This window comes from Bombus huntii, chromosome 4, assembly GCF_024542735.1.
Source record: "Bombus huntii isolate Logan2020A chromosome 4, iyBomHunt1.1, whole genome shotgun sequence".
Classification (NCBI taxonomy): domain Eukaryota; kingdom Metazoa; phylum Arthropoda; class Insecta; order Hymenoptera; family Apidae; genus Bombus; species Bombus huntii.
The window spans coordinates 5,806,633-5,826,859 of NC_066241.1; the positions used below are offsets into that span (position 1 = coordinate 5,806,633).

The 20,227-nt window shown below is 37.9% G+C and overlaps 5 protein-coding genes across 11 annotated transcripts; 3 read left to right on the top strand and 2 right to left on the bottom strand.

The window, feature by feature from the left end:
- The first annotated feature begins 107 nt into the window (after nucleotides 1-107).
- Nucleotides 108-4,219, top strand: LOC126864534 (MOB kinase activator-like 4). Its single transcript, XM_050615989.1, has 4 exons — nucleotides 108-278; nucleotides 728-1,101; nucleotides 1,195-1,329; nucleotides 1,417-4,219. The coding sequence occupies exons 1-4, from the start codon at nucleotides 219-221 to the stop codon at nucleotides 1,511-1,513; spliced, it is 666 nt and encodes a 221-aa protein (XP_050471946.1). The 5' UTR covers nucleotides 108-218; the 3' UTR covers nucleotides 1,514-4,219.
- On the bottom strand, nucleotides 4,165-20,166 carry LOC126864536 (ribonuclease P protein subunit p25-like protein). 2 transcript variants are annotated; one of them, XM_050615991.1, is made up of 6 exons: nucleotides 20,012-20,151; nucleotides 12,987-13,075; nucleotides 5,025-5,135; nucleotides 4,765-4,943; nucleotides 4,576-4,692; nucleotides 4,165-4,508 (listed from the first exon to the last, which is right to left on the bottom strand). In XM_050615991.1, the coding sequence occupies exons 3-6, from the start codon at nucleotides 5,133-5,135 to the stop codon at nucleotides 4,280-4,282; spliced, it is 636 nt and encodes a 211-aa protein (XP_050471948.1). In that variant the 5' UTR covers nucleotides 12,987-13,075; nucleotides 20,012-20,151; the 3' UTR covers nucleotides 4,165-4,279. The 2 variants fall into 2 exon arrangements, with proteins under 2 accessions (XP_050471948.1, XP_050471947.1); XM_050615990.1 differs by lacking the exon at nucleotides 12,987-13,075 and having other exon boundaries at nucleotides 20,012-20,166.
- LOC126864522 (aromatic-L-amino-acid decarboxylase-like) lies at nucleotides 5,250-12,978 on the top strand. 3 transcript variants are annotated; one of them, XM_050615959.1, is made up of 14 exons: nucleotides 5,250-8,421; nucleotides 9,117-9,342; nucleotides 9,487-9,600; nucleotides 9,845-9,896; nucleotides 9,982-10,052; nucleotides 10,165-10,407; nucleotides 10,619-10,744; nucleotides 10,821-11,059; nucleotides 11,156-11,330; nucleotides 11,431-11,596; nucleotides 11,688-11,740; nucleotides 11,830-12,035; nucleotides 12,096-12,182; nucleotides 12,356-12,978. In XM_050615959.1, the coding sequence occupies exons 2-14, from the start codon at nucleotides 9,142-9,144 to the stop codon at nucleotides 12,492-12,494; spliced, it is 1,872 nt and encodes a 623-aa protein (XP_050471916.1). In that variant the 5' UTR covers nucleotides 5,250-8,421; nucleotides 9,117-9,141; the 3' UTR covers nucleotides 12,495-12,978. The 3 variants fall into 3 exon arrangements, with proteins under 3 accessions (XP_050471916.1, XP_050471918.1, XP_050471917.1); XM_050615961.1 differs by having other exon boundaries at nucleotides 12,111-12,182; XM_050615960.1 differs by having other exon boundaries at nucleotides 5,250-9,342.
- Nucleotides 14,835-18,540, top strand: LOC126864524 (tyrosine decarboxylase-like). 3 transcript variants are annotated; one of them, XM_050615965.1, is made up of 4 exons: nucleotides 14,835-15,297; nucleotides 15,462-15,674; nucleotides 15,974-17,430; nucleotides 17,529-18,540. In XM_050615965.1, the coding sequence occupies exons 2-4, from the start codon at nucleotides 15,474-15,476 to the stop codon at nucleotides 17,533-17,535; spliced, it is 1,665 nt and encodes a 554-aa protein (XP_050471922.1). In that variant the 5' UTR covers nucleotides 14,835-15,297; nucleotides 15,462-15,473; the 3' UTR covers nucleotides 17,536-18,540. The 3 variants fall into 3 exon arrangements, with proteins under 3 accessions (XP_050471922.1, XP_050471923.1, XP_050471921.1); XM_050615966.1 differs by having other exon boundaries at nucleotides 14,835-15,128; XM_050615964.1 differs by having other exon boundaries at nucleotides 14,840-15,674.
- Nucleotides 18,850-19,985, bottom strand: LOC126864537 (peptidyl-prolyl cis-trans isomerase H). 2 transcript variants are annotated; one of them, XM_050615993.1, is made up of 2 exons: nucleotides 19,734-19,985; nucleotides 18,850-19,404 (listed from the first exon to the last, which is right to left on the bottom strand). In XM_050615993.1, exon 2 carries the CDS (start codon nucleotides 19,382-19,384, stop codon nucleotides 18,926-18,928), a length of 459 nt encoding a protein of 152 aa, XP_050471950.1. In that variant the 5' UTR covers nucleotides 19,385-19,404; nucleotides 19,734-19,985; the 3' UTR covers nucleotides 18,850-18,925. The 2 variants fall into 2 exon arrangements, with proteins under 2 accessions (XP_050471950.1, XP_050471949.1); XM_050615992.1 differs by having other exon boundaries at nucleotides 18,850-19,678; nucleotides 19,734-19,971.
- Nucleotides 20,167-20,227: the final 61 nt, after the last annotated feature.

Consider the following 20,227-nt stretch of genomic DNA (forward strand, 5'->3'; position numbering starts at 1 on the left):
ATATCAAATAAAAAAGTATACGTCTATTGCATATTTTTATTTCATATGTAAACATCAAAGTATACATTATTTTTAAATGGAGAACCAAGTGCCACCTAGTTGTAATGGCAGTGATATGGTGTCGCTACCCTCTACTAGGCCGACATTACGACACTCAGATCTTTTTTTTATTTGATTCAATCGAACGTGCACGCTAATCGAGTGCAACAACTGGAAAAATGAAGATGGCGGACGGATGTGTATTCTTCAGAAGAAATAGACCCGGAACTACAGCAAAGGTTAATAAAAATGTTAACTTTCATGAGAATTTATTGTTCTCATGTCCTGTAGGCTATCGTTCAATGATGGTTCGATTATGTACAACGTATTTACAGAAATATCCAAACGCGTTTTTGACATATCTTTGGAAAATCAATGAACGCTCTATAAAGAAATTATTGTTTACAAACTAATAATTTATTATATTTCGTTTACATTGTTTTAAATTTTCAGTAACGTACTAATCGTGTCTAAATGCTAATACGCCCATAGTTACATATTTGTAGAAATACATTTTACTGATAAAGATATAGATTTTGATAGATAATATTTAGTACAATATTTACTGCTTTTTAATAATTAAGTAATTATTATAATAGATTGTACACGTAATAAATGAGCCATGTAAGTGACACTGGTTGTTCATTTCTTATTAAACATTCTTAATTTAGGAACCTTCTTTGTTTAGAATTTCTGTAGGTGGCCTGATGAACCCTTTGAAGAAATGGACAGCACGCTGGCCGTGCAACAATATATTCAACAGATGATTAGAAGAGATCCATCTAATGTCGATCTAATATTGAAAATGCCAGAAGCACAAGATGAAGCAGTATGGAAATATGAACATTTAAGACAGTTTTGTATGGAACTCAATGGTTTAACAGTAAGACTGCAAGCAGAATGCCATCCAGAAGCTTGTACTCAAATGACAGCTACTGAACAGTGGATATTTCTGTGTGCTGCACATAAAACACCTAAAGAATGTCCAGCTATTGATTATACACGACATACACTCGATGGTGCAGCTTGTTTGCTTAACAGTAATAAGTATTTTCCTAGCAGGTATATAAAAATAGTATCGAAAGATTATTATAGATAATTAGAATATATAAATATTTTTTATCTATCTCTCTATTTCTTTATGTTTTATTTCAGAGTAAGTATCAAAGAATCTTCAGTAGCAAAACTTGGATCTGTTAGCCGGAGAGTTTACAGAATCTTCTCTCATGCATATTACCATCATAGAACAATATTTGATGAATTTGAGAATGAGACTTTTTTATGCCGCAGGTAGAATGATTAATCATAAAAGCATAGATAGAAATATCAGTATTTTATTAATTCATTTATTTTGATCATTAATCTTTTTTGTTTTAGGTTTACAGCATTTGTGACAAAGTATAATTTGATGTCAAAAGAAAGTTTAATAGTACCAATTATGGAAGAAGAAGGAACGACAGAAAGTGAAGCGTAGAACTTGAATGTTTATTTATATTGTCCAAAATTGATTTGTCAAATTTAAGGTGGTATTGTAGTCTAGAAATTTGAAAAAATCGAAATTTTTTTTTCATATTTCCAAAGTTTAGACATTCAAGAATATGCCCTTAAAAGGATTTTTCAGAATTTCAATTATTTTATGAGTTACAGCCATTTTTGTGACGCAGCATCTGCTTCGGTCCGACCGGAACAAATGAACAGTAGACGGTAGACGTTGTCCGAGTAAACTTGTCTCAAAACTTTAAACGCGTTTTTCTCGAAATTACTTTTTTTGAGTTGGCGTGCACGATATCTCAATTTCTAATGAACCTATTTATTTTAAATGTGATCTGAATATTCCTTATATACTCCTCTATCGTCCGGACCACGTTCAGCTCAAAATCTTTAATATTACTATTTTTTAAACGTTCGGAATTATCAAAAAAGCGTGCGAAATAAGAAATTTTTTTTTAAATGGCCGTCATTTTGTGAAAAAATGTTGTATTGACTTTTCCAAGATTCAGACGATAGCGGCATCCATACTAATTAAGAATCTGTTCGCTTTTTTTGTTTCAAATGACTAGAAGGGTTGATATCATGCACGCCACGACACCCCATTTTTTTGGCAGCACCCACTTTGCCGGCTCATAACTTTTTAAATATTGAGTTTTTTTTCAGTGAATTTTTTACGTAATCTCGAAATATCAATAATGCTAAAAATGCTAAAAAGGAGGATAGCAAAAATATTTTTTGTTTCGCTTGTACAGAGCTTCAAAAATCGCCCGAAATTCATGCCTCTAGACCAGAATACCCCCTTAACGAAATCATTGGTAATATTGATATATCGCTGAAATATCTCTTGTAGTTCTAATTATTACAAGAGTATTGAAAATTTTTGCTAATCTGTCTAGAAATATATCATTAGAATTTCTTGTTATTAATTGAATTAAGATTCATTTTAATACAGTCTTTGCTAACAGGAATTTATTGTATAAAGTAACTTTTCTTGCTTAAAAATTATATTTATAGTATTTACTTATCATTGAATGTGTAAAGTGTGGAAGGTATAGTTGAAGTTATGATCCAGCCATTACTAAGTCTTTGTATAACGATGAATTTATTTTAAACAAATGTATTATACCTTCTACACAATACATTAAGTTAAAATAATTCTGTACTAATGAATTTTACATGAGTTTACGTTGTTAATGTAACAAAATAATTTTAAACATTTTTGAAAACATAATTTTACCAAATGGCATTTCATGAAATAATATAACAAGAAATTCAAGAAAATTTAAAGTAAAATTATTCAGTCTTTTACATAGCATATCTTTATATATTTTGTACCTTCTTTTTTGTATAAACATATTTAATTTTATTGAAACTAATTATAAATTTAGATTTCTTTTTTGTAAGTAACCTTATTACGATGTGTTTGACTAATTCGAAATCTAACATTAAATATCGATATTTTTTTCTTACTTCATTGAGTCATCATAAAAAAATGGATATATTTACTGTAGCAAACGTTATCAATATAACGTAACTATAATCATCGTGCAGTAACCAAATGAAGCAAACACTTATATGCATTATTAGTAATGATAGTAAATGTGTAGTGTTCTTATTTATAACATATTTATCTTATGTGGGATTGAACTTAAAATGTTGACTTTCTTCTCCTGTTACCGGCATAACTCTTAATATCGTATAGTCCGTTTAAAAACGTTACATTTTTATTGTCTGTAAAGTATTAAACATAAGAAGGATGATACAGACCTGTTATATTATCAGGGCACACACGTTTTTAAAAATGAGACTAGAGAATACAAGTGAATATTATTTTTTAGTTTGTTTTATAATCATTTATCTATATTAATTGACATTAATTTTTTACCGATTAATAATTCTGCCAATGAGAAAGTTGAAAGTGTTCTCTAGTTTTCTCGGTAAGAAAAACAATATCAGTGCTGGGAGATTATCCATACTACTGCCGAATACTTAAGCTCCATAATAAGTAGTTTATAGTAGTAATCGACATAATATGAAAATGAAAAAAAGAATTAAGAATACTTTGGAATTTATTGGTTTATTAATGTATCAATCGCGATTAATTCAAACAATGTTTTTTGTAAGCTTATACGAATTTGATACTAAGAATATATTACTACAAAAAAGAAACAGAAATAATTGCAAAAATGTACTCTCTTCCAGTTTCACCAACGGTGAGAAACATAATCATCACGAAAGAATTTTTTAGTAATTTCATTTACTGTTGGTGAAATGTGATGTTTGCTAATCGTCTATTGCGAATAACTTTTTCTAAAACCAAAAGACAGAAGATCTTACAATTAAATTTCTGTAGAAGGCACTGTAATTTTCATAGTGTATGTTATAAGTCCGCAATGTGCATGCATGCTATTGTAACACTGTATATATAATTTGTAAATAAGAAATCTAATAACGATAAGATCAGTTAATAGAGATTGGAATATGAGAAATACACCGAAAGCGCGTGATTATTTCTGTAATAAACATGCATGTACTGACAAGGAATAAACTTTTTACTTAATAAGAACCATTGTATCGCTCTTTCATGTGCATAAAACAAATATGATAGAATTAACATTCTTACAAATGTACAAATTTTCCAAGAAAATATGATTTTTTATTTAAAATTAAAAATTTTTGTCTCTGATTATATACGAGTTATTTCAGATAGAATTTTATATACAATGCAATTTAATTTCTCTCGCTTGTATTATCGACCATCGTTTGCTCTTTTCCTACTCTTTTTTGGTGGTGCTTCTGTTTGCCCTTTCGTTTGCTCTTTCTTTGGCCTTTTTTGACCAGCCTTCAATCCCATAGCTGCGAATTCCCCAGCATCCACGCGGGTCACATTACTACCTGCTTCCTGTTTCTTACCTTTGCATTCGTTTTTCATTTCTTGGCCATTTAAGAATTCTCCATTATCACCAGGCGCCTGGTAGCTGCACATTAACGTCAGGAACATGATATAACAATATAGTTATAAAATTTTACAAAATAAATATTTACCCAGGCACTGATGTGTCTTTTACTTCTTTTGCAAGCAAAATAAATATTTCCGGGACGTGGTAAATTTGTACATTTTCGGCGGTTTCATTCTCCTTTCTCTTCTCCGACTCCTTCGACCTTTAATAATACATGTACCTCAATTAAGAAACAAGCAGAGACTATCATTTCTTTCCGTGTTATATAACTTACTGTATAAAACGTATTTTAGTGATTTGATGAAGATCTTTTTCTTTCGTTTTGAAAATTTCCGCACAGGAAATAGCTTTCCCAACAGCTTTCCCTACCGCATTCCAAACAACGTTGTTATAATTTGAGAATTCTTTCAACGCGTAATCGAGAACATTTCTAATTTTCGAGCCACTTCTTACCTGAAAACATTCCCATTAAACAACATGCTATGAAAATGCTGGCACTGTTAATCTTTTATGAACTTTTATTTCGACATTTACTTGCATTAGAAGAAATTTTTCTGGTAAATCTGGTATAGGAATTCCCGAATCTGTTGGCTCAGGTTCCATATTTTGCATCCATTTCTTTTTATTCAATTTTGGTCGGACCATCTGCAAGAAAATCAATCAGTTACTGAATGAATATTTATTGAGATTTTTACGATCTATTAAGATTTCGAAAAAAATATTTCTGCTGATTTTCGTAATCTTAAAGAGAATTATTACGAGGGTAGAATCATGAAAGAGCGGAGGAGACCACGTCTCTCTGCCAGTAGGTCATGAGTCCGCAGGCATCGGTTCTTCGGCGTGCCATTCTTGGAACCATTCATGGAACTTGGAATGACCGAGTACAGTCTTGCACATAAACCTTCCTCGGTTTCATCCTATCTTATCTTCTCTTCTCTCATACAGGAATATTTAAATATCTACAATTCCTTCAAGTTGCTAATCTTGAACTTGGCTTACATCAGATTCGATTATATTTTATATAATAAATAAAAATCAACTTATTTCCATTAAAGGTGTAATCAGTTAAATGTACATTTATTTTTATTCTTATTAAGATAAAATCAATCAGTGTACAGTAAATTTCACTTTCTTCAGTTACTTGTAATTCGACGCCAGGCTAAACGATATGTCGCGTTTCAAGTGGAAAATGACCATCATTGGTCAGACACGGCGCTCCGAAGCCATACCGATACCTTCACTCTGTTAAAAACAATTTAATCCTTTCAAGATACACTTTTTTAACGAATGAACGCGACAGCATAATAGCGTAGAATATAATACACTCAAGCTTGAAAAAGTACAAGCTGATTATAATTTTTTAAGTGACATATTGGATTACGTTTTGTCGCTTAGCGATATAATAATTTATATTCCTATAGATCTCAGTGGTATCAGAAAACTTATAACTTGTCTCAGTTGTCTTAAAAGTTAAATTCCATTTCTACAATATAAGAAATAAACAAAGACCTATATAGAAGAAATCTTGCATTAACGAATACCATATTCGCTCGTATTCAATCCTCTGCCATTCGAAAATGAAATTTCATAGATTCAACGATCGAGACAATTTGACGATCATCGTTTAATATCGATTCTCCTTAGCACGAAACTGAGACATCCTTCGAAAGATGAACAAAGAATCTACCTACGAAATAAATCTCCTACCCTAGAACGTCGATATTTAACTATAACAACCCTTAACCATTCAAAAATCGAGACTTTATATATTCGACAACCAACGTACGATTCGACGATCATCAATTAATATCAATCTTCCCCAGAATGAAACTGGGACGTTTCTCGAAAGTTGGCGTTCAGTGTAATTTCTGGAATTCCGAGGCGAACTTGGAAAAAGCATCGGCGGTCTGAGGGATCCCCTATGGAAACTCCATCAATATTTTCCAATCAGCATTCGATTGCACGGTACATCCCTACCCCTCTGGCTTGTTCGTAGTCGGGGGCAAATACGGAGGGTGTAAGGGGGTCGCAGTGTAGGCGTATATGGTGGTGGTATGCGGCATAGTCGGCATAGCGCCGCGACTCCCCGACGCCATATTGCATTATTAAGCACCCCTATCAGTTTCTCACCCCTGCATTCCAGCATTATGAACGTTTTTATCCCTAAAGGGCGTCGTTTTGCCTATGTGAAACGAAACGGGTGCTTCCACTGGTGGATACTAATTCGATTCTCACGTTATTTCATCAAGATCCTTGATCCTTGAAAAACCTCTGATCGTTTCTTCGCGCGTCAACTTCTTCATTTATGGAAATTATACCGGTACGCGTATCCGGAAGAATTTGTTGGACAGATACCGAGACACTTTTTCCGATCGATTACGATTAAAGATTTAGGCACGGAGCGCTTTCGATGTACGTCTAGTTCAGCGTTCGCTACGTCACAAATCATTATTTGTCCTATATCGGATACAGAAACTGTTACGTTAGGCTCGTGCACGTCGATGGCGGCAGATAGATAGTCGACAACATCGCGTTTGCGTCGTTGAATTACGATTTCTATGTTAGTGTGAGACTTTGTAGAGAAGGAAAGTAACTTGTTAAAAGGAACTAATGGCAAACAGAATTTCCAGCGTTTGATCGTTCAATCTATAACGAGGAAATGTGTTTCATCGATGTCGGTGAACTAGTTAGAAACATTGTTTCTTAGCCATCGAGTGTTTCTCGCTATTCGACCCGATATGTTTTGTTCGAGCAACGAAGGAAACTAATTTCGACGTGACGGTAGATCTGACGAGATTCCTCATGTATCAGAGGATTCTCTAAACGAGAGAACGAAAGGTCAAGGAGTTCCGGACCACTTTTGGTGCAGCTGCATCGCTACGACTTTTAAAGGGAGAGAGGACGAGATATTCTGCGTCTGACACCTTTTTAACCATACCTACGCGCTCTTTTCCCACCTTAATAAACCATCGGGCGCTCAGAAGCCTTGCTTCCAATTTATTCGAGTGGCCAACTCTTCTATGGAGAAGACGCTCAACGATTTCATCGCCAATGAACGGCGCAAGCCGTTTTCAGAAGTTTTCCTCCAATACCCCGGAGGAGAACTACGCTCCCTCGAACGATTGTATGAACATTTCCGAGTCAATCGACCTGCAGAATGAAGTTTCCCCGCGCGAAGACCTTCCTATTCCCTATTTCATCGTATGACCTATTACGAAATCAAACAACCATCCAACGATGCCTTCTTAAACAAGTTCGTTAGAACTCGTTGTTTCGTTAAGAAACCGTGCTCCTCTCATTGATAATACACGTAACGATAAACTACGTAATCAGTGAGTGTCACAGATACGACTGTAAATTGTAAAGTCTACCATTACATCACTTTCTGGAATCGTCTATGGAACATCGTCAAGTTCATTATCGTTCAAGGACACCTCTTAGAAGCTTGCCAGATTGCTAGAAGATTGCAGCCAATCAGAAGCACGTGTCACCCTTCGTAAAATTCCGTCCAATCTAACGATCTATATGATCAAAATTATATTCACCGGTAGAGAAGTAAAGAACGAATTTTCAAAGAATACACGATTTTGACTAGGCGCGGCCGTTAAAGTTTCGTGAGAAAGAGCAAGCATGAGGTTACTGATTGAACGAAGGGCAGTCGGTGCCCTTACGTGTCTATTTCAATCTTCCCTTTAACGGAAATTGCGTTCCTAGCCATACATAGATCCACCCATTTCTCCCGCTCGTCCTTTCGAGGATCCGCTAAGAAGATCGTACGGAAGGACGCGTTTGCGCAGGAATTGAAGAATCCTCGCTCCCTGGATCCTCGATATATCCGCGGTGGTAGGCGAAAGTGCGGATTGTTCGGTCGTGGCTCATTCAACGTACACCGGTTGGACCTTACGATCTTCGTCGTCGTCGCTAGCAACAGGTAGGACGGTCTTCCGCGTGGGGACTACGAATTTTCCTTCAAGTCCTTCCGATCGTGACAAAAAGTGAAATTACAAAATATATCCAAACATCTTTCCGCATCGTATAACGAGATACTGCGGTAATTTTTTTTACGTTTTAAAGGAAGCAAGAGTGTCTGTGTCGAGGGTTGATCCTTCGAGCGAATACAATTCTGCATTCATCGATGTTCTCACCAATTAGTTGTCTTTATTCGACGTGTTGTTCCAGTGAAACTAAGAAAGTTTCTGTAATATCTTTATCGTATCGTTTATCCCTTTGTCGACGACCGACGTATATATACGTTCAGTGCGAAGCATCAACGTAGCCGGCAAATCCATATATTATACGTTCGACGAGAACGAATGATAAAGACGAAAGACAAAAGTTTGCGCTTTTGACGAGCAAAATATTAAAATTTTCCTTTCGCAAATTCATAGGAAGATTGTAATTTTGAAGTTACTGAAAGTAAGAGTGTCTATGTAATTCCGCGTTTACCAATTTCTTTAATTTCATTGACGAATTAATCGTGTCGCATTTAGTGGCAGATACAGAGTGGAAAAGGGTTCATCCTTATCGAGCTTGTGACAGATATTATTATCGAATTAACTAGAAAGTAGAACAACAAGTAAATTCGTGATAACTGTGATGATAAACGAAATCACGTTCTATCCAAAGGTTTTCAAGGACCAAACAGATCATCATGGATATTCAGGAGTTTCGCATGCGTGGCAAGGAGATGGTGGAGTACATTTGCGAATTTATGAGTAATATTCACAACCGGAGAGTAACACCGGACGTTGGCCCCGGATATTTGAGACCCCTCCTACCATCGGAAGCACCGCGGGAACCTGAACCTTGGCAGGACATCATGAGGGACGTCGAATCGAAGATCATGCCCGGAGTAAGTGAAAAGTAGAATCACTTTTCATTCTCTGTGACTTTGATAATGTTTACGAGTGATGAAAGAATTTTAAGATTTTCACAATGAAAAGAAAAACAACGTGTAAATAAAAAGAGATGGATAAAAGGAGGAAAATATTTATAGATAACTCACTGGCAACATCCACGGTTTCACGCGTACTTTCCAGCTGGAAATTCTTTTCCATCGATTCTTGGCGATATGTTGTCGGATGCAATAGGTTGCATTGGGTTTTCATGGGTGAGTTCAATATTTTTTTTTCTTCCTTTCGAGAAAATTACTTAACATCCGCGTTGCGTATGTAACATCTCTATAAATATATGTTACGAATATAACATTTCCGAGGATGCTGAAGTCGCATCGATACACGAAATTCAATTTTCTCGCGAAGATCAGGGTACGAACATGGATTAGAAAGATTTGACGGATCGCTCAAGCCTGTTTGTTCGTTCATTTCTGTATTTCGACGTTTTATTTGTTCTAGGCGGCCAGTCCAGCCTGCACGGAGCTCGAGACGATAGTCTGTGACTGGTTCGGTAATTCAATATTATTCCATTAAATATCAATCGAATTTATATGAAGTATTACAGAACGAATATCACCGGGTATACTAAATTGCAGGCAAAGCTATTGGTCTACCGACGGACTTTCTTTATTTTAGCCCTGGTAGCAAAGGAGGTGGTGTGATACAAGTAAATACTTTGATATTTTACGAGAATTAAACACTTTCTGCTGGATTAATTAAATAACCTAATCGTTATATATAAATCGTAGGCTATGAGATAACAGTTAAACGAATTTTAGGGCTCAGCTTCGGAGTGTGTTTTAGTGTGTATGCTGGCAGCAAGAGCTCAAGCTATCGGTAGATTAAAAGAGTTACCTGCTCACGCACATTTGGACGAAACTGCTCTTTTAGGAAAATTAATGGCTTACTGTAGTCGCGAAAGTCACAGCTGTGTCGAAAAGGACGCGATGATCTGCTTCGTAAAATTAAGGATTTTGGAGCCCGACGACAAGAGCGTTCTTCGTGGTGAAACTTTGCGTCAGGTAGAATTTTTCTTTCCGATTATATTTATATTTAATACGTTTGCTACCACAGAGAATTGGTGATCGAATTGTATTAGAAAATTCTCGTAATCTTCGCTTGTATGATACGTATCGTTGTAAGTTTTAGCAAGTTATATACGCGAAAGTGATATAGCAAACGTGTTGATTTTGATTAAAAGTTTCTTCTTCGTCATCGTGCAATTTTCTTCAGGCAATCGAAGCTGATACAGCCGAAGGATACATCCCCTTCTTCGTTTCAACTACTTTAGGCACAACTGCTTGTTGCTCCTTCGATAATCTCAGAGAAATCGGTCCAGTTTGTAAAAAATATCCAGGCGTAAGAATATTTGCGATTTTCAAGCTACGTTATCGCGTATATTCAGCCCCAAAATTTGTATTATGGCTGTCGATAGGTATGGTTACACGTGGATGCGGCTTACGCAGGCAACTCGTTCATTTGTCCGGAACTAAAGTACCTGATGGCTGGTATCGAATACGCAGATTCTTTCAACACCAACACGAACAAATTCCTATTAACGAACTTCGATTGTTCCTGTCTCTGGGTTCGTGACAGATTCAAGCTGACTGGCGCGCTCGTCGTCGATCCTCTTTACCTGCAGCATACTCACGCGGATACAGCCATCGATTATAGGTACTATCGATTTCATCGACGTTGTTTATTTCATTAAAAAAACAAGCATCGTTTGTTCATTCAACATCCGTTATTTTTAATTTTTTGTTTGCCCAGACACTGGAGCATACCACTGAGCCGACGATTTCGTTCCTTGAAGCTGTGGTTCGTGATGAGAAGCTACGGGATATCCGGTTTGCAGGCCTACATTCGAAATCACGTTCAATTGGCGAAAAGATTCGAGGCGTTGGTGAGGAAGGATTCGAGATTCGAGCTCTGTAACGAAGTTGTGGTGAGCGACTCGCGAAGACAATACGAAGACAGCGGTGAATCAAGGCTTGGAGTCAAGGTTTATCGCGTTACCAAGTTTTATTGTATTAAATGGTTTTCAGTTGGGCCTGGTTTGTTTCCGAGCAAAAGGCACCGACAAGCTAAATCAGAAGCTTCTCAGTGCTATCAATGATTCTGGAAAGCTGCATATGGTGCCAGCCAGAGTGAATCAACGCTTCACGATTCGTTTCGCACTTGCTGCGCCGAATGCCACCGCTTCTGACGTTGGTTAGCAATATCTTGCTTGATAATACCATTCTTACACGTTTCTTTTACTCAATTTTTACTCTATTACTCAATTCTTATTTTTATATCGTAGACATAGCGTGGAGCATAATCACGGATTATCTAGCTGAGTTGTTAGAGTCCAAGGTGAGCGAAATCTCTCCAATTGGAATTTCGTTTCGCTCTTTGAATGTTCTTGCGTATTACGTGTATCTTTATTTTATCTTCAATTGCAGGATGTCATGGACGAGTTGACACAGAGGAAAATGCTCGAGGAGAAGAAGAGGGCCACTTTGGAGCAAAGAAGGTCCTTCTTCGTCCGCATGGTGTCCGATCCTGCGATTCAGCCTGGTTTTACGAAGACGCCAAACAGGACAGGGGGAAAACTCGATACTCAAGCAACCATCGGTGGTATCGGTTCGAATCCTACGAACAGCGCAACGTAAGACTTTGCTGTATCCTTAAAATGGATTACAGAGATTTAACAAAATCACTGATTTAGTATGTCTGACGGTAGACGTTCGTGGATATCGTGGCCACTGGCGTATCTGATGAAGGACGCCGCCGATACTAGCGAACTATCTCTTAGGCACGTTGGAAAATATTCTGCAAATTTCTATTTTATCTTCTCTTCTTCTCTTTAAAACGATATTTCATATTTTTCTTCTTTCCTATAACGAGATTGAAACTTTGCATTTACATCGAATATTCGAAATCGTCCTTACATCGTGTTTTCTTATTAATCGAAGGAAATAATTTTAGATTTCGTCATCTGGATACCATGGTACGGCTGAAAGCAAGCGGTACCGGAAGTCGTCGCGGAAGCAGCAACGGATGCAGTCCGGATCCATCGCCATCCGCTTCGCCGTCCCGTGGAAGATCGCCAAATGGCAGAGCGTAAAACCTTGCCCGATCCTTCATCGTTTTTTTTTCCTCTAAAGTTTCGAAAGTTTCTCCAGATACATTGACAGGAATGAAACTTATATAACGAAGCAACAACGATTCTCGCAATCGAATCACGTACGGATACTGCCGACGGAATCGTCGATTAAAAAGAAACGGTGCAAGATTCTCAAACAAGAAAATTCCCTTAAAATTGCTCAGCAACAGTCGACGAATGAAAATATGGTCGAAATTGATCGACGACCCTGTTTGATCGTGGCATCGTTTTTCGTCGCCTGTTTAGTCAGCCCTTCGGGACTGTGTGCAGTAGTTGCAAAGTTTCGCGTTCACGGCTCGACCGAAGGAAGCGGCTCGATAGATATAAGTACATCATCTTTACTTGCTTATCGATCTGTTTATATAAGTGTGCTCTCTTTGGATCGCGACAGAATCGTGTACCACGTGAAACACGCTACGTATGTAACATATTATTCTATCCAATATACATTACCTATATGATATATAAAGCGTGCTCTATATAGTAAAATGGATTTCTTCAAGTACAGAAACCATGGTATTTCCAATTATTCACCACATCATCTGCAATCGTAATTGTTTTCTGTCGTTATAGAGATGTCTGTGAATTGGCCCGGGCATGGAGTTAGAAAGGGGGAGGGTGGGCAGTGGAATAAAAAAACATGAAACGGAAACTCGTATCGCGGGAATATCGAAAAAAGGTCATAAAAAGCTATTCGTTACACGATCGAAAAGGTTGGGGTCACGAGGGTGAACGATGTACCTGGACCGTTTGCTTGGATATCGTTCTCTCTCTTTTTCTCTCTTCTAAGTATCCAGTGACATTTATATTCAATTTCGTTTCGATTCCATTTTCGTAGAACTCATTTGCGAAAACGGGATCTTGTTATGAAAACGAAAACGTGGCGCGTGGCTCAGTCATCACCCGCCGAAAGATGCTACGTCAAGCGAAAACGCGTAATCGTAAATTGGTTCACTGGAGAAGGGGAAACTGTCGATAATGTCGATCATTGGCAGAATATTGGTAATTGAACGAGCGACAAATACTATCCCTTACGTAGGCTGTTGCATATTAACAGAGATCAAAGGATAGTCTCCAATGTCGAAAAATAAACGAGCGTAACTTATTGTAAGAAAAACCTATCACGAGGATACTTCTACCTTTTTTTTCTTCTTTAGTAAAAGATGCAACACCTACAAATTCTAACTAGCTAAATAATTCGATAATAAATAGAAGAAAATATGAAAACAACGGTTCAACGATAGATCGAATATACTTCTCTCTCTCCTTATGAAAATTACATTTAATTGTTTTAAACTATGAATTCAATTTACTTCGATCTCCCCGGGAAGCTAACTTTCTAATTGTTTGGGGTATAGCGGTTTTTTGATCGGCAACTTGCCCGAAGCTAACGCGAGTCAAATGGACAATGGCCGGCGGAAAAAAGGGGATCAGCGGTGGAATTAATTAATTCGAACCGAATGGCAATCGTATCGACACCCTCGATCGAGAATCCAATTCGAAAACGTCGGTCGCGAGCAGACCATGCGTGAAGGTAGTGGCGAGAGAGAAAATGGTGTTCGCCATGTGTCTGCTTGTATGTGTTACAAAGATTGAGCGGTGACCTGTCACCGCTTCTACGGGGTGTTGTAAATGTAGGTGAAGAGTAAACGTCTATTTATAAACGGGGGAGGAGGGGGCGAGTTTACTCCCCGTGCATCATCGACAACACGCTGGCTTATTCAAGCAGCGACCCCCTCGATACATCACCATTGATGTCGACCACCCTTCTTACGAATTTTCGTTCAGATTTTTGGCATCGATCCGCGAACACTATCCGCGCGGGTGGCAATCGATTTTCTAATCGTCGAATTAACTCTCTACGAACGATCGGTACGAAACATGCCAGAAATTTCAATTATTGTTGTTTCCTTTTCTGAGAAAATAATTAAAAACAGTAACGGAGGTATTTTCAATTTTTAGTGAAATCTTTTAGGTACAAATTGCAAAAAAGCAAGTAAAATTTAGTAAAAAAGAAAAATGTTCGAGCGAGAAAATTGACAATTCTTTAAAAATCGTATCACTTTTTTTTTTTTTTTATAAAGAAGGTGTAAGTGTACCGGTGTACACATTTGAGGGAAAGAATGAATTATCACGTCACACGTGGGAGGGAAAAAGCGCTGCTAAATTGGTTGAGTGGAAGTATGACGGATTTTATGGGTTGGAGAGAAATTTCGAAGGGGTGTGATCCCTTTTTTCGAGCAGGCATTTACGTAAGAAGCGTTACAGTAGGCGCCAGTGTCGTAATCCAGAATGAAGCAGGTAAGTTAATATTTTTCACGATAGGCGAAGCTCCGCCTTAATTTTATCTGCGTGAGGCAGGGATGTACGAAGAGGAGGCGCGCATAAAACTGACCGGCGCTATGCCAGGTGCCACCAGTCTCGGTTCCAACACGGGACAAACCTGTTACGCGTTTCTTTCCAAGTGGGATCATGTTCTGAAACGACTCAAACGACCATTTTCAAATTCCTTCTCCAAGAGAAACGTATTGAAACGTTCGAGTGATATATCTTCGAAGTGGATCGGATTTTCTATCCGCCAATCAAAAAGAAAAAGTGAGTGAAAAACGCTTGGATATTTCGAAAAGTCGAAATCGTAGAGTAGCTTGAGAAATAAAACGCAGCAACCGACTCTTTCGGAATCTTTTGGAAAAAGAAAAGTAAAAGCAACAAAGAGAAGTAACGTAAAGAAAAGAGAACACGTAAAGAAGATATTTCATCCCAGGTATTTCTTTGCTTGCGAATGACGTTTATTTCGTCTGTAATGCCGATAAATGGCGGTGAAAAATGTCACGATCACGTACACACGCTTTAGCCGAGAACGTGCTTAATCAAACATGAGTTTCATTGGCACGCACTAGCCCGTCTCTCCTTCGAATTACATTCCAGCCGGCAATTATCATGAACATCGATGAGTTTCAAGTACGTGGCAAGGAGATGATCGAGTATATTTGCGAGTATCTCCGCACCTTGGAGGGAAAGAGGGTGACGGCGAACGTGGATCCAGGGTATCTAAGGCCTCTACTTCCCAAAGAAGCTCCAGCGAAAGGGGAATCATGGGATGCCATAATGAGGGACGTCGACAGCAAAATAATGCCCGGGGTGAGTGTCAACTATGGGCTCGATTATCGATCCCCCTTCGTTGATTCCGACCTCTTTCGATGTTAATAATATTCACGAATACTAAAAAAATAGGAAAAACCTGGTCGATCATAAAACAACACTTTTCATTATCGTTAGATCATCCTATTTCCAATATTTCTTTGCTAATTTAATGTTCGTGTGTTGCGGAGTTTTTAAACTCATACCTCGACATTGAAAAATTCGTATAAAAATTTTTTTTACATATCTTTACGTCCAATACAAACGTCGATTACTGAGAAAACACGGATGGTTTACAGATCACACACTGGCAGCATCCACGTTTTCACGCGTACTTTCCAGCGGGTAACTCGTTCCCTTCGATCCTCGGGGACATGCTGTCGGACGCAATCGGGTGCATAGGTTTCTCTTGGGCGGCGAGCCCGGCCTGCACGGAACTGGAAACGATCGTACTCGACTGGTACGCAAAAGCGATAGACCTACCAGCGGAGTTCCTAGCTGAACACAAAAGCTCGAAAGGTGGTGGAGTGATACAAGGGTCAGCCTCCGAGTGTATTCTGGTCACCATGCTTGCGGCACGTACCCAAGCGATTCGAACCTTGAAGGAGCAAGACCCGAACACCGAGGACTCGGCCTTTCTGCCACGGTTGGTCGCCTATTGTTCCACAGAAGCTCATTCCTGCGTCGAAAAGGCAGCGATGATCAGTTTGGTGAAGCTTCGAGTTCTTGAACCAGATGAAAAAGGTTCCTTGCGAGGTAAGCGACTGGAATCTGCGATCCGCGAAGACGTGGCAAACGGTTTGGTTCCGTTTTATGTCTCCACCACTCTTGGCACTACCGGATCCTGTGCGTTCGATAATTTAGTCGAAATCGGACCAGTGTGCAAACTGTATCCTAACATGTGGCTCCACGTGGACGGTGCTTACGCTGGGAACGCGTTCATTTGCCCGGAAATGAGGCCGTTGATGACGGGTATCGAGCACGCAGACTCGTTCAACACGAATCCCAACAAGTGGTTGCTCGTTAATTTCGACTGTTCCTGCCTTTGGGTACGGGATCGAGTGAAGCTCACGTCGGCGCTCGTCGTCGATCCATTGTACCTTCAGCACGCTAGATCCGGAGAATCTATCGATTATCGTCACTGGGGAATTCCTTTGAGCAGACGATTCAGAGCGTTGAAATTGTGGTTCGTGATGAGATCGTATGGAATTACAGGATTGCAGAAGTACATAAGGAACCATATCAGGCTGGCGAGACGGTTCGAGACTCTGATGAGAAGGGACAAAAGATTCGAGATCACTAACGATGTGAGAGTTGGTCTGGTATGCTTCAGACTGAAGGAGAGCGATGAGATCAATCAGGAATTGTTGGCGAATATTAACGCATCCGGCAGACTTCATATGATCCCAGCCAGAGTCATGGGAAAGTATATCTTGAGATTCTGCGTGATCAAGGAAAATGCTACTGACGATGATATCGATTACGCTGTGGACGTGATCGAAGAACACGCGACGGAGGTGATGCTCGCTCATTACGAAGGAACAGAAGACGAATTTAGGGCGAAGGGACCAAAGAGTCCCGCTGCATTGGACAAAAAGCTGGTACGAAAGTTCAGCTTCACCAGGAGCGTGACGAGGGACGTTTACAAAAGATCCATTTCGAAATCGAGTCTCCACGACGGTGCTACGCCCATCATGGTCGTCGATGATAACTCGCAGGTCGATACCATTGAGGAAGACGTGTTCTGCAACAGCAGGTAGACCACACCTCAGCTCACGGTGCCTAAGAGGAGGGACCAACTGCTATCGTTGCCGTGAGCTGCTGACGATGATGATCGGTGTAATGTTTTTTCAGGTCGTGACGATCCCGATGATGATATCCAGATGATTCGTGAATTATGTGATAGGAATGCCTCTCGAAACCGGCCGGTCTTGTTTGGAATATCACAACTCCGTTCATCATATCGTTGTTTTTTAGGGAACGAGCAAATCTTGCGACCGAGATAAGTTTCCTTCGAATTACGATAAACTGGAAATTTCGTCCGATAGAAACGATTCTGAAGGTATTTATCGAGAGTGATCGATGAAGAAAGTCTGAAGGGTGTTGTCGATCTAGTGCATTGCACACTGGTCATCGTTTGAGACATTGATACATTCTATTTATTGAAGTTTACTGGAAACCATTTTCCGAGATGTTGGTAAATCGTTTGGGAATTTGCCTTTCTACGCACGATTTTATGCAACGTAAGTGCAACTGGAATTTATTTTCATATTTATTCCGCAACCAACCAAAGCAAGAGATTATGTGCTGACGAGAATAATTGTTCGAATAAACTGTACTAGTTTTGCAATTGAGAAACGATATAATAAACGTGCCCGATAAAATAGAAGAGAAATAATTGTTCGTAGTATAAGCAATTTATCGATTCGTGTAACAATTCAGAGCATATTAAAAAGGAAAAAAATGAATATGTAGCTAGGCAGAAGTAAGACTCACTGTTAAGTACATCGATTGTCTCTTAGGCTATTAATAGATATAATATTAAATTATTCCATGAACGAATTATGTACGAATAAAGGATAGTTCTCGATTAGATTACTGTAAATTAGATACGAAATGAAGACCTAAATATTTACGGTTGGAATTTTGTCAGTCGACGCTGATCATAGTGTTAGATAATACACACATTACACGTGTTTACTTTGGGTGTTTTACTTCTGAGAAGACCGATTCGAGTTGTAAGTCGCATTGATATTTCAAACGTGTTTGGATTTTTATCCAATCCAATACAATGTAGATTATATTAATGACTATTTATTTCGTATGTAAGTTTAACGGAATAAAATTGAAATTCGTAAAACGATAACTTTTTTTTATTTTTATCGTATCAAGAATTTTTAATCACGGCTTTAGTTCCTCGAAGTTATCAATCCGTCGATCAAGATGCAACTTATTAACTTTTAAGTACAATTAAGCAGGTCTTAATAGGCAATCTCTATTAGTAAGAAATCATAAGATACCTGAAGGCAATGTAAGATGCAGACAGCTCCGAAGTAAATCATTACAATCATAATTACCAATTTAGGCTATAATTATAACTTATTGAAATATATTTACTAAAAAAACTATTTAAATATTAGAATGGGAAAAGGTATATGATTGTAAAATAGTACCCTTATTCTGAAGAAATATGTCAAACTTTTTTATAGCATATCTTACATTTAAAAGTATAAAATATAATTAGTTAGCTATTACATTTGTCCGCATTGAGATATCGTCACAGGAATTTTTGGTTTGTTGTTTGGCCCTGTGGGAACATTCTCTACTTTCCTCATAACTAGAAGTCCATCGATAACTCTTCCAAAAACAACGTGTTTACCATCCAAGAAATTACATTTGGCGCAAGTGATGAAAAATTGACAGCCGTTAGTGTCTTTGCCACTGTTGGCCATGGATAACAATCCAGGTGAGTCATGTTTTAATGTAAAATTTTCATCAGGAAATGTTCCACCACCATAGATGCTTATGACTCCAGTACCATCGCCATTCACAAAATCACCGCCTTGGATCATGAAGTCTTTAATGACTCTATGAAATATGGCACCTTTAAAACCTAAAGATACACCGTCTTTTCTGTACTCTCCGGTGCAGAATTGTCGAAAATTCTCCGATGTTTTTGGACAAACATCTTCGAAAAGCTCAAAAATCATTCGTCCGATTTCTGTAGTGCCTACAGATACGTCGAAAAATACCACTGGATTATTCGGATTTCGTAGTTGAGCTTGAATTTGATTCCAAGTTGGCATATTTGTATATTTTGATTAAAAACTTTAAAAAGTTTTCTTGCTATATTCTACTATACTATTATGCTTCAATTAAAATAATGTTGCGGCAACATAACCTCTTCCAACATAACCTTATGAACACGTTTCTTGTTTTAATGTTTGAGATTGAAAAATCTGGTATCAAAGTGTTTTTTTCCACTTCAATCTAATAAGGCTTAACTAAATTTGTTTTTATGTAATTACAGTACGCTTTTATTTTTATGAATTCTTTTACCTTACGTTTGAAGCACAAGACACAAACACCGTAGAAATGCTTCGTCGAACTGATCACAAACGCGGGAGAAATATATTAATGCTAAATATAGGTTAGAATTTAATGCTAAACAAAATTTAAACTAATATTAGAGAGTATAACGATATATGTCAAAATTAATTATATTTATAGATACGTAATAAAAAAATCCTTTTATAAAGAATACTATCATACATTGTAACAAATAAAAACACGTGTATGTGTGTATTTTCTTATTTTTAAAAAATATTAGTACTTACTTTTTTGTCGGCTGCTTTTCTACGGATTTAGTAAAGACTTATTGAAATCACTTAACACGTTACAAAATGATACAAAATGTAATTATGAATTATAACTGTTTCCGTCACAAAATAATACACACTTGTATTTTGGCCCAACAACACGTGGTGAGTTTGGTTACTAACTTCATACTGGCAAAACGCGCGGTAATACAAATGCGAAGGGTGAAGGATAAA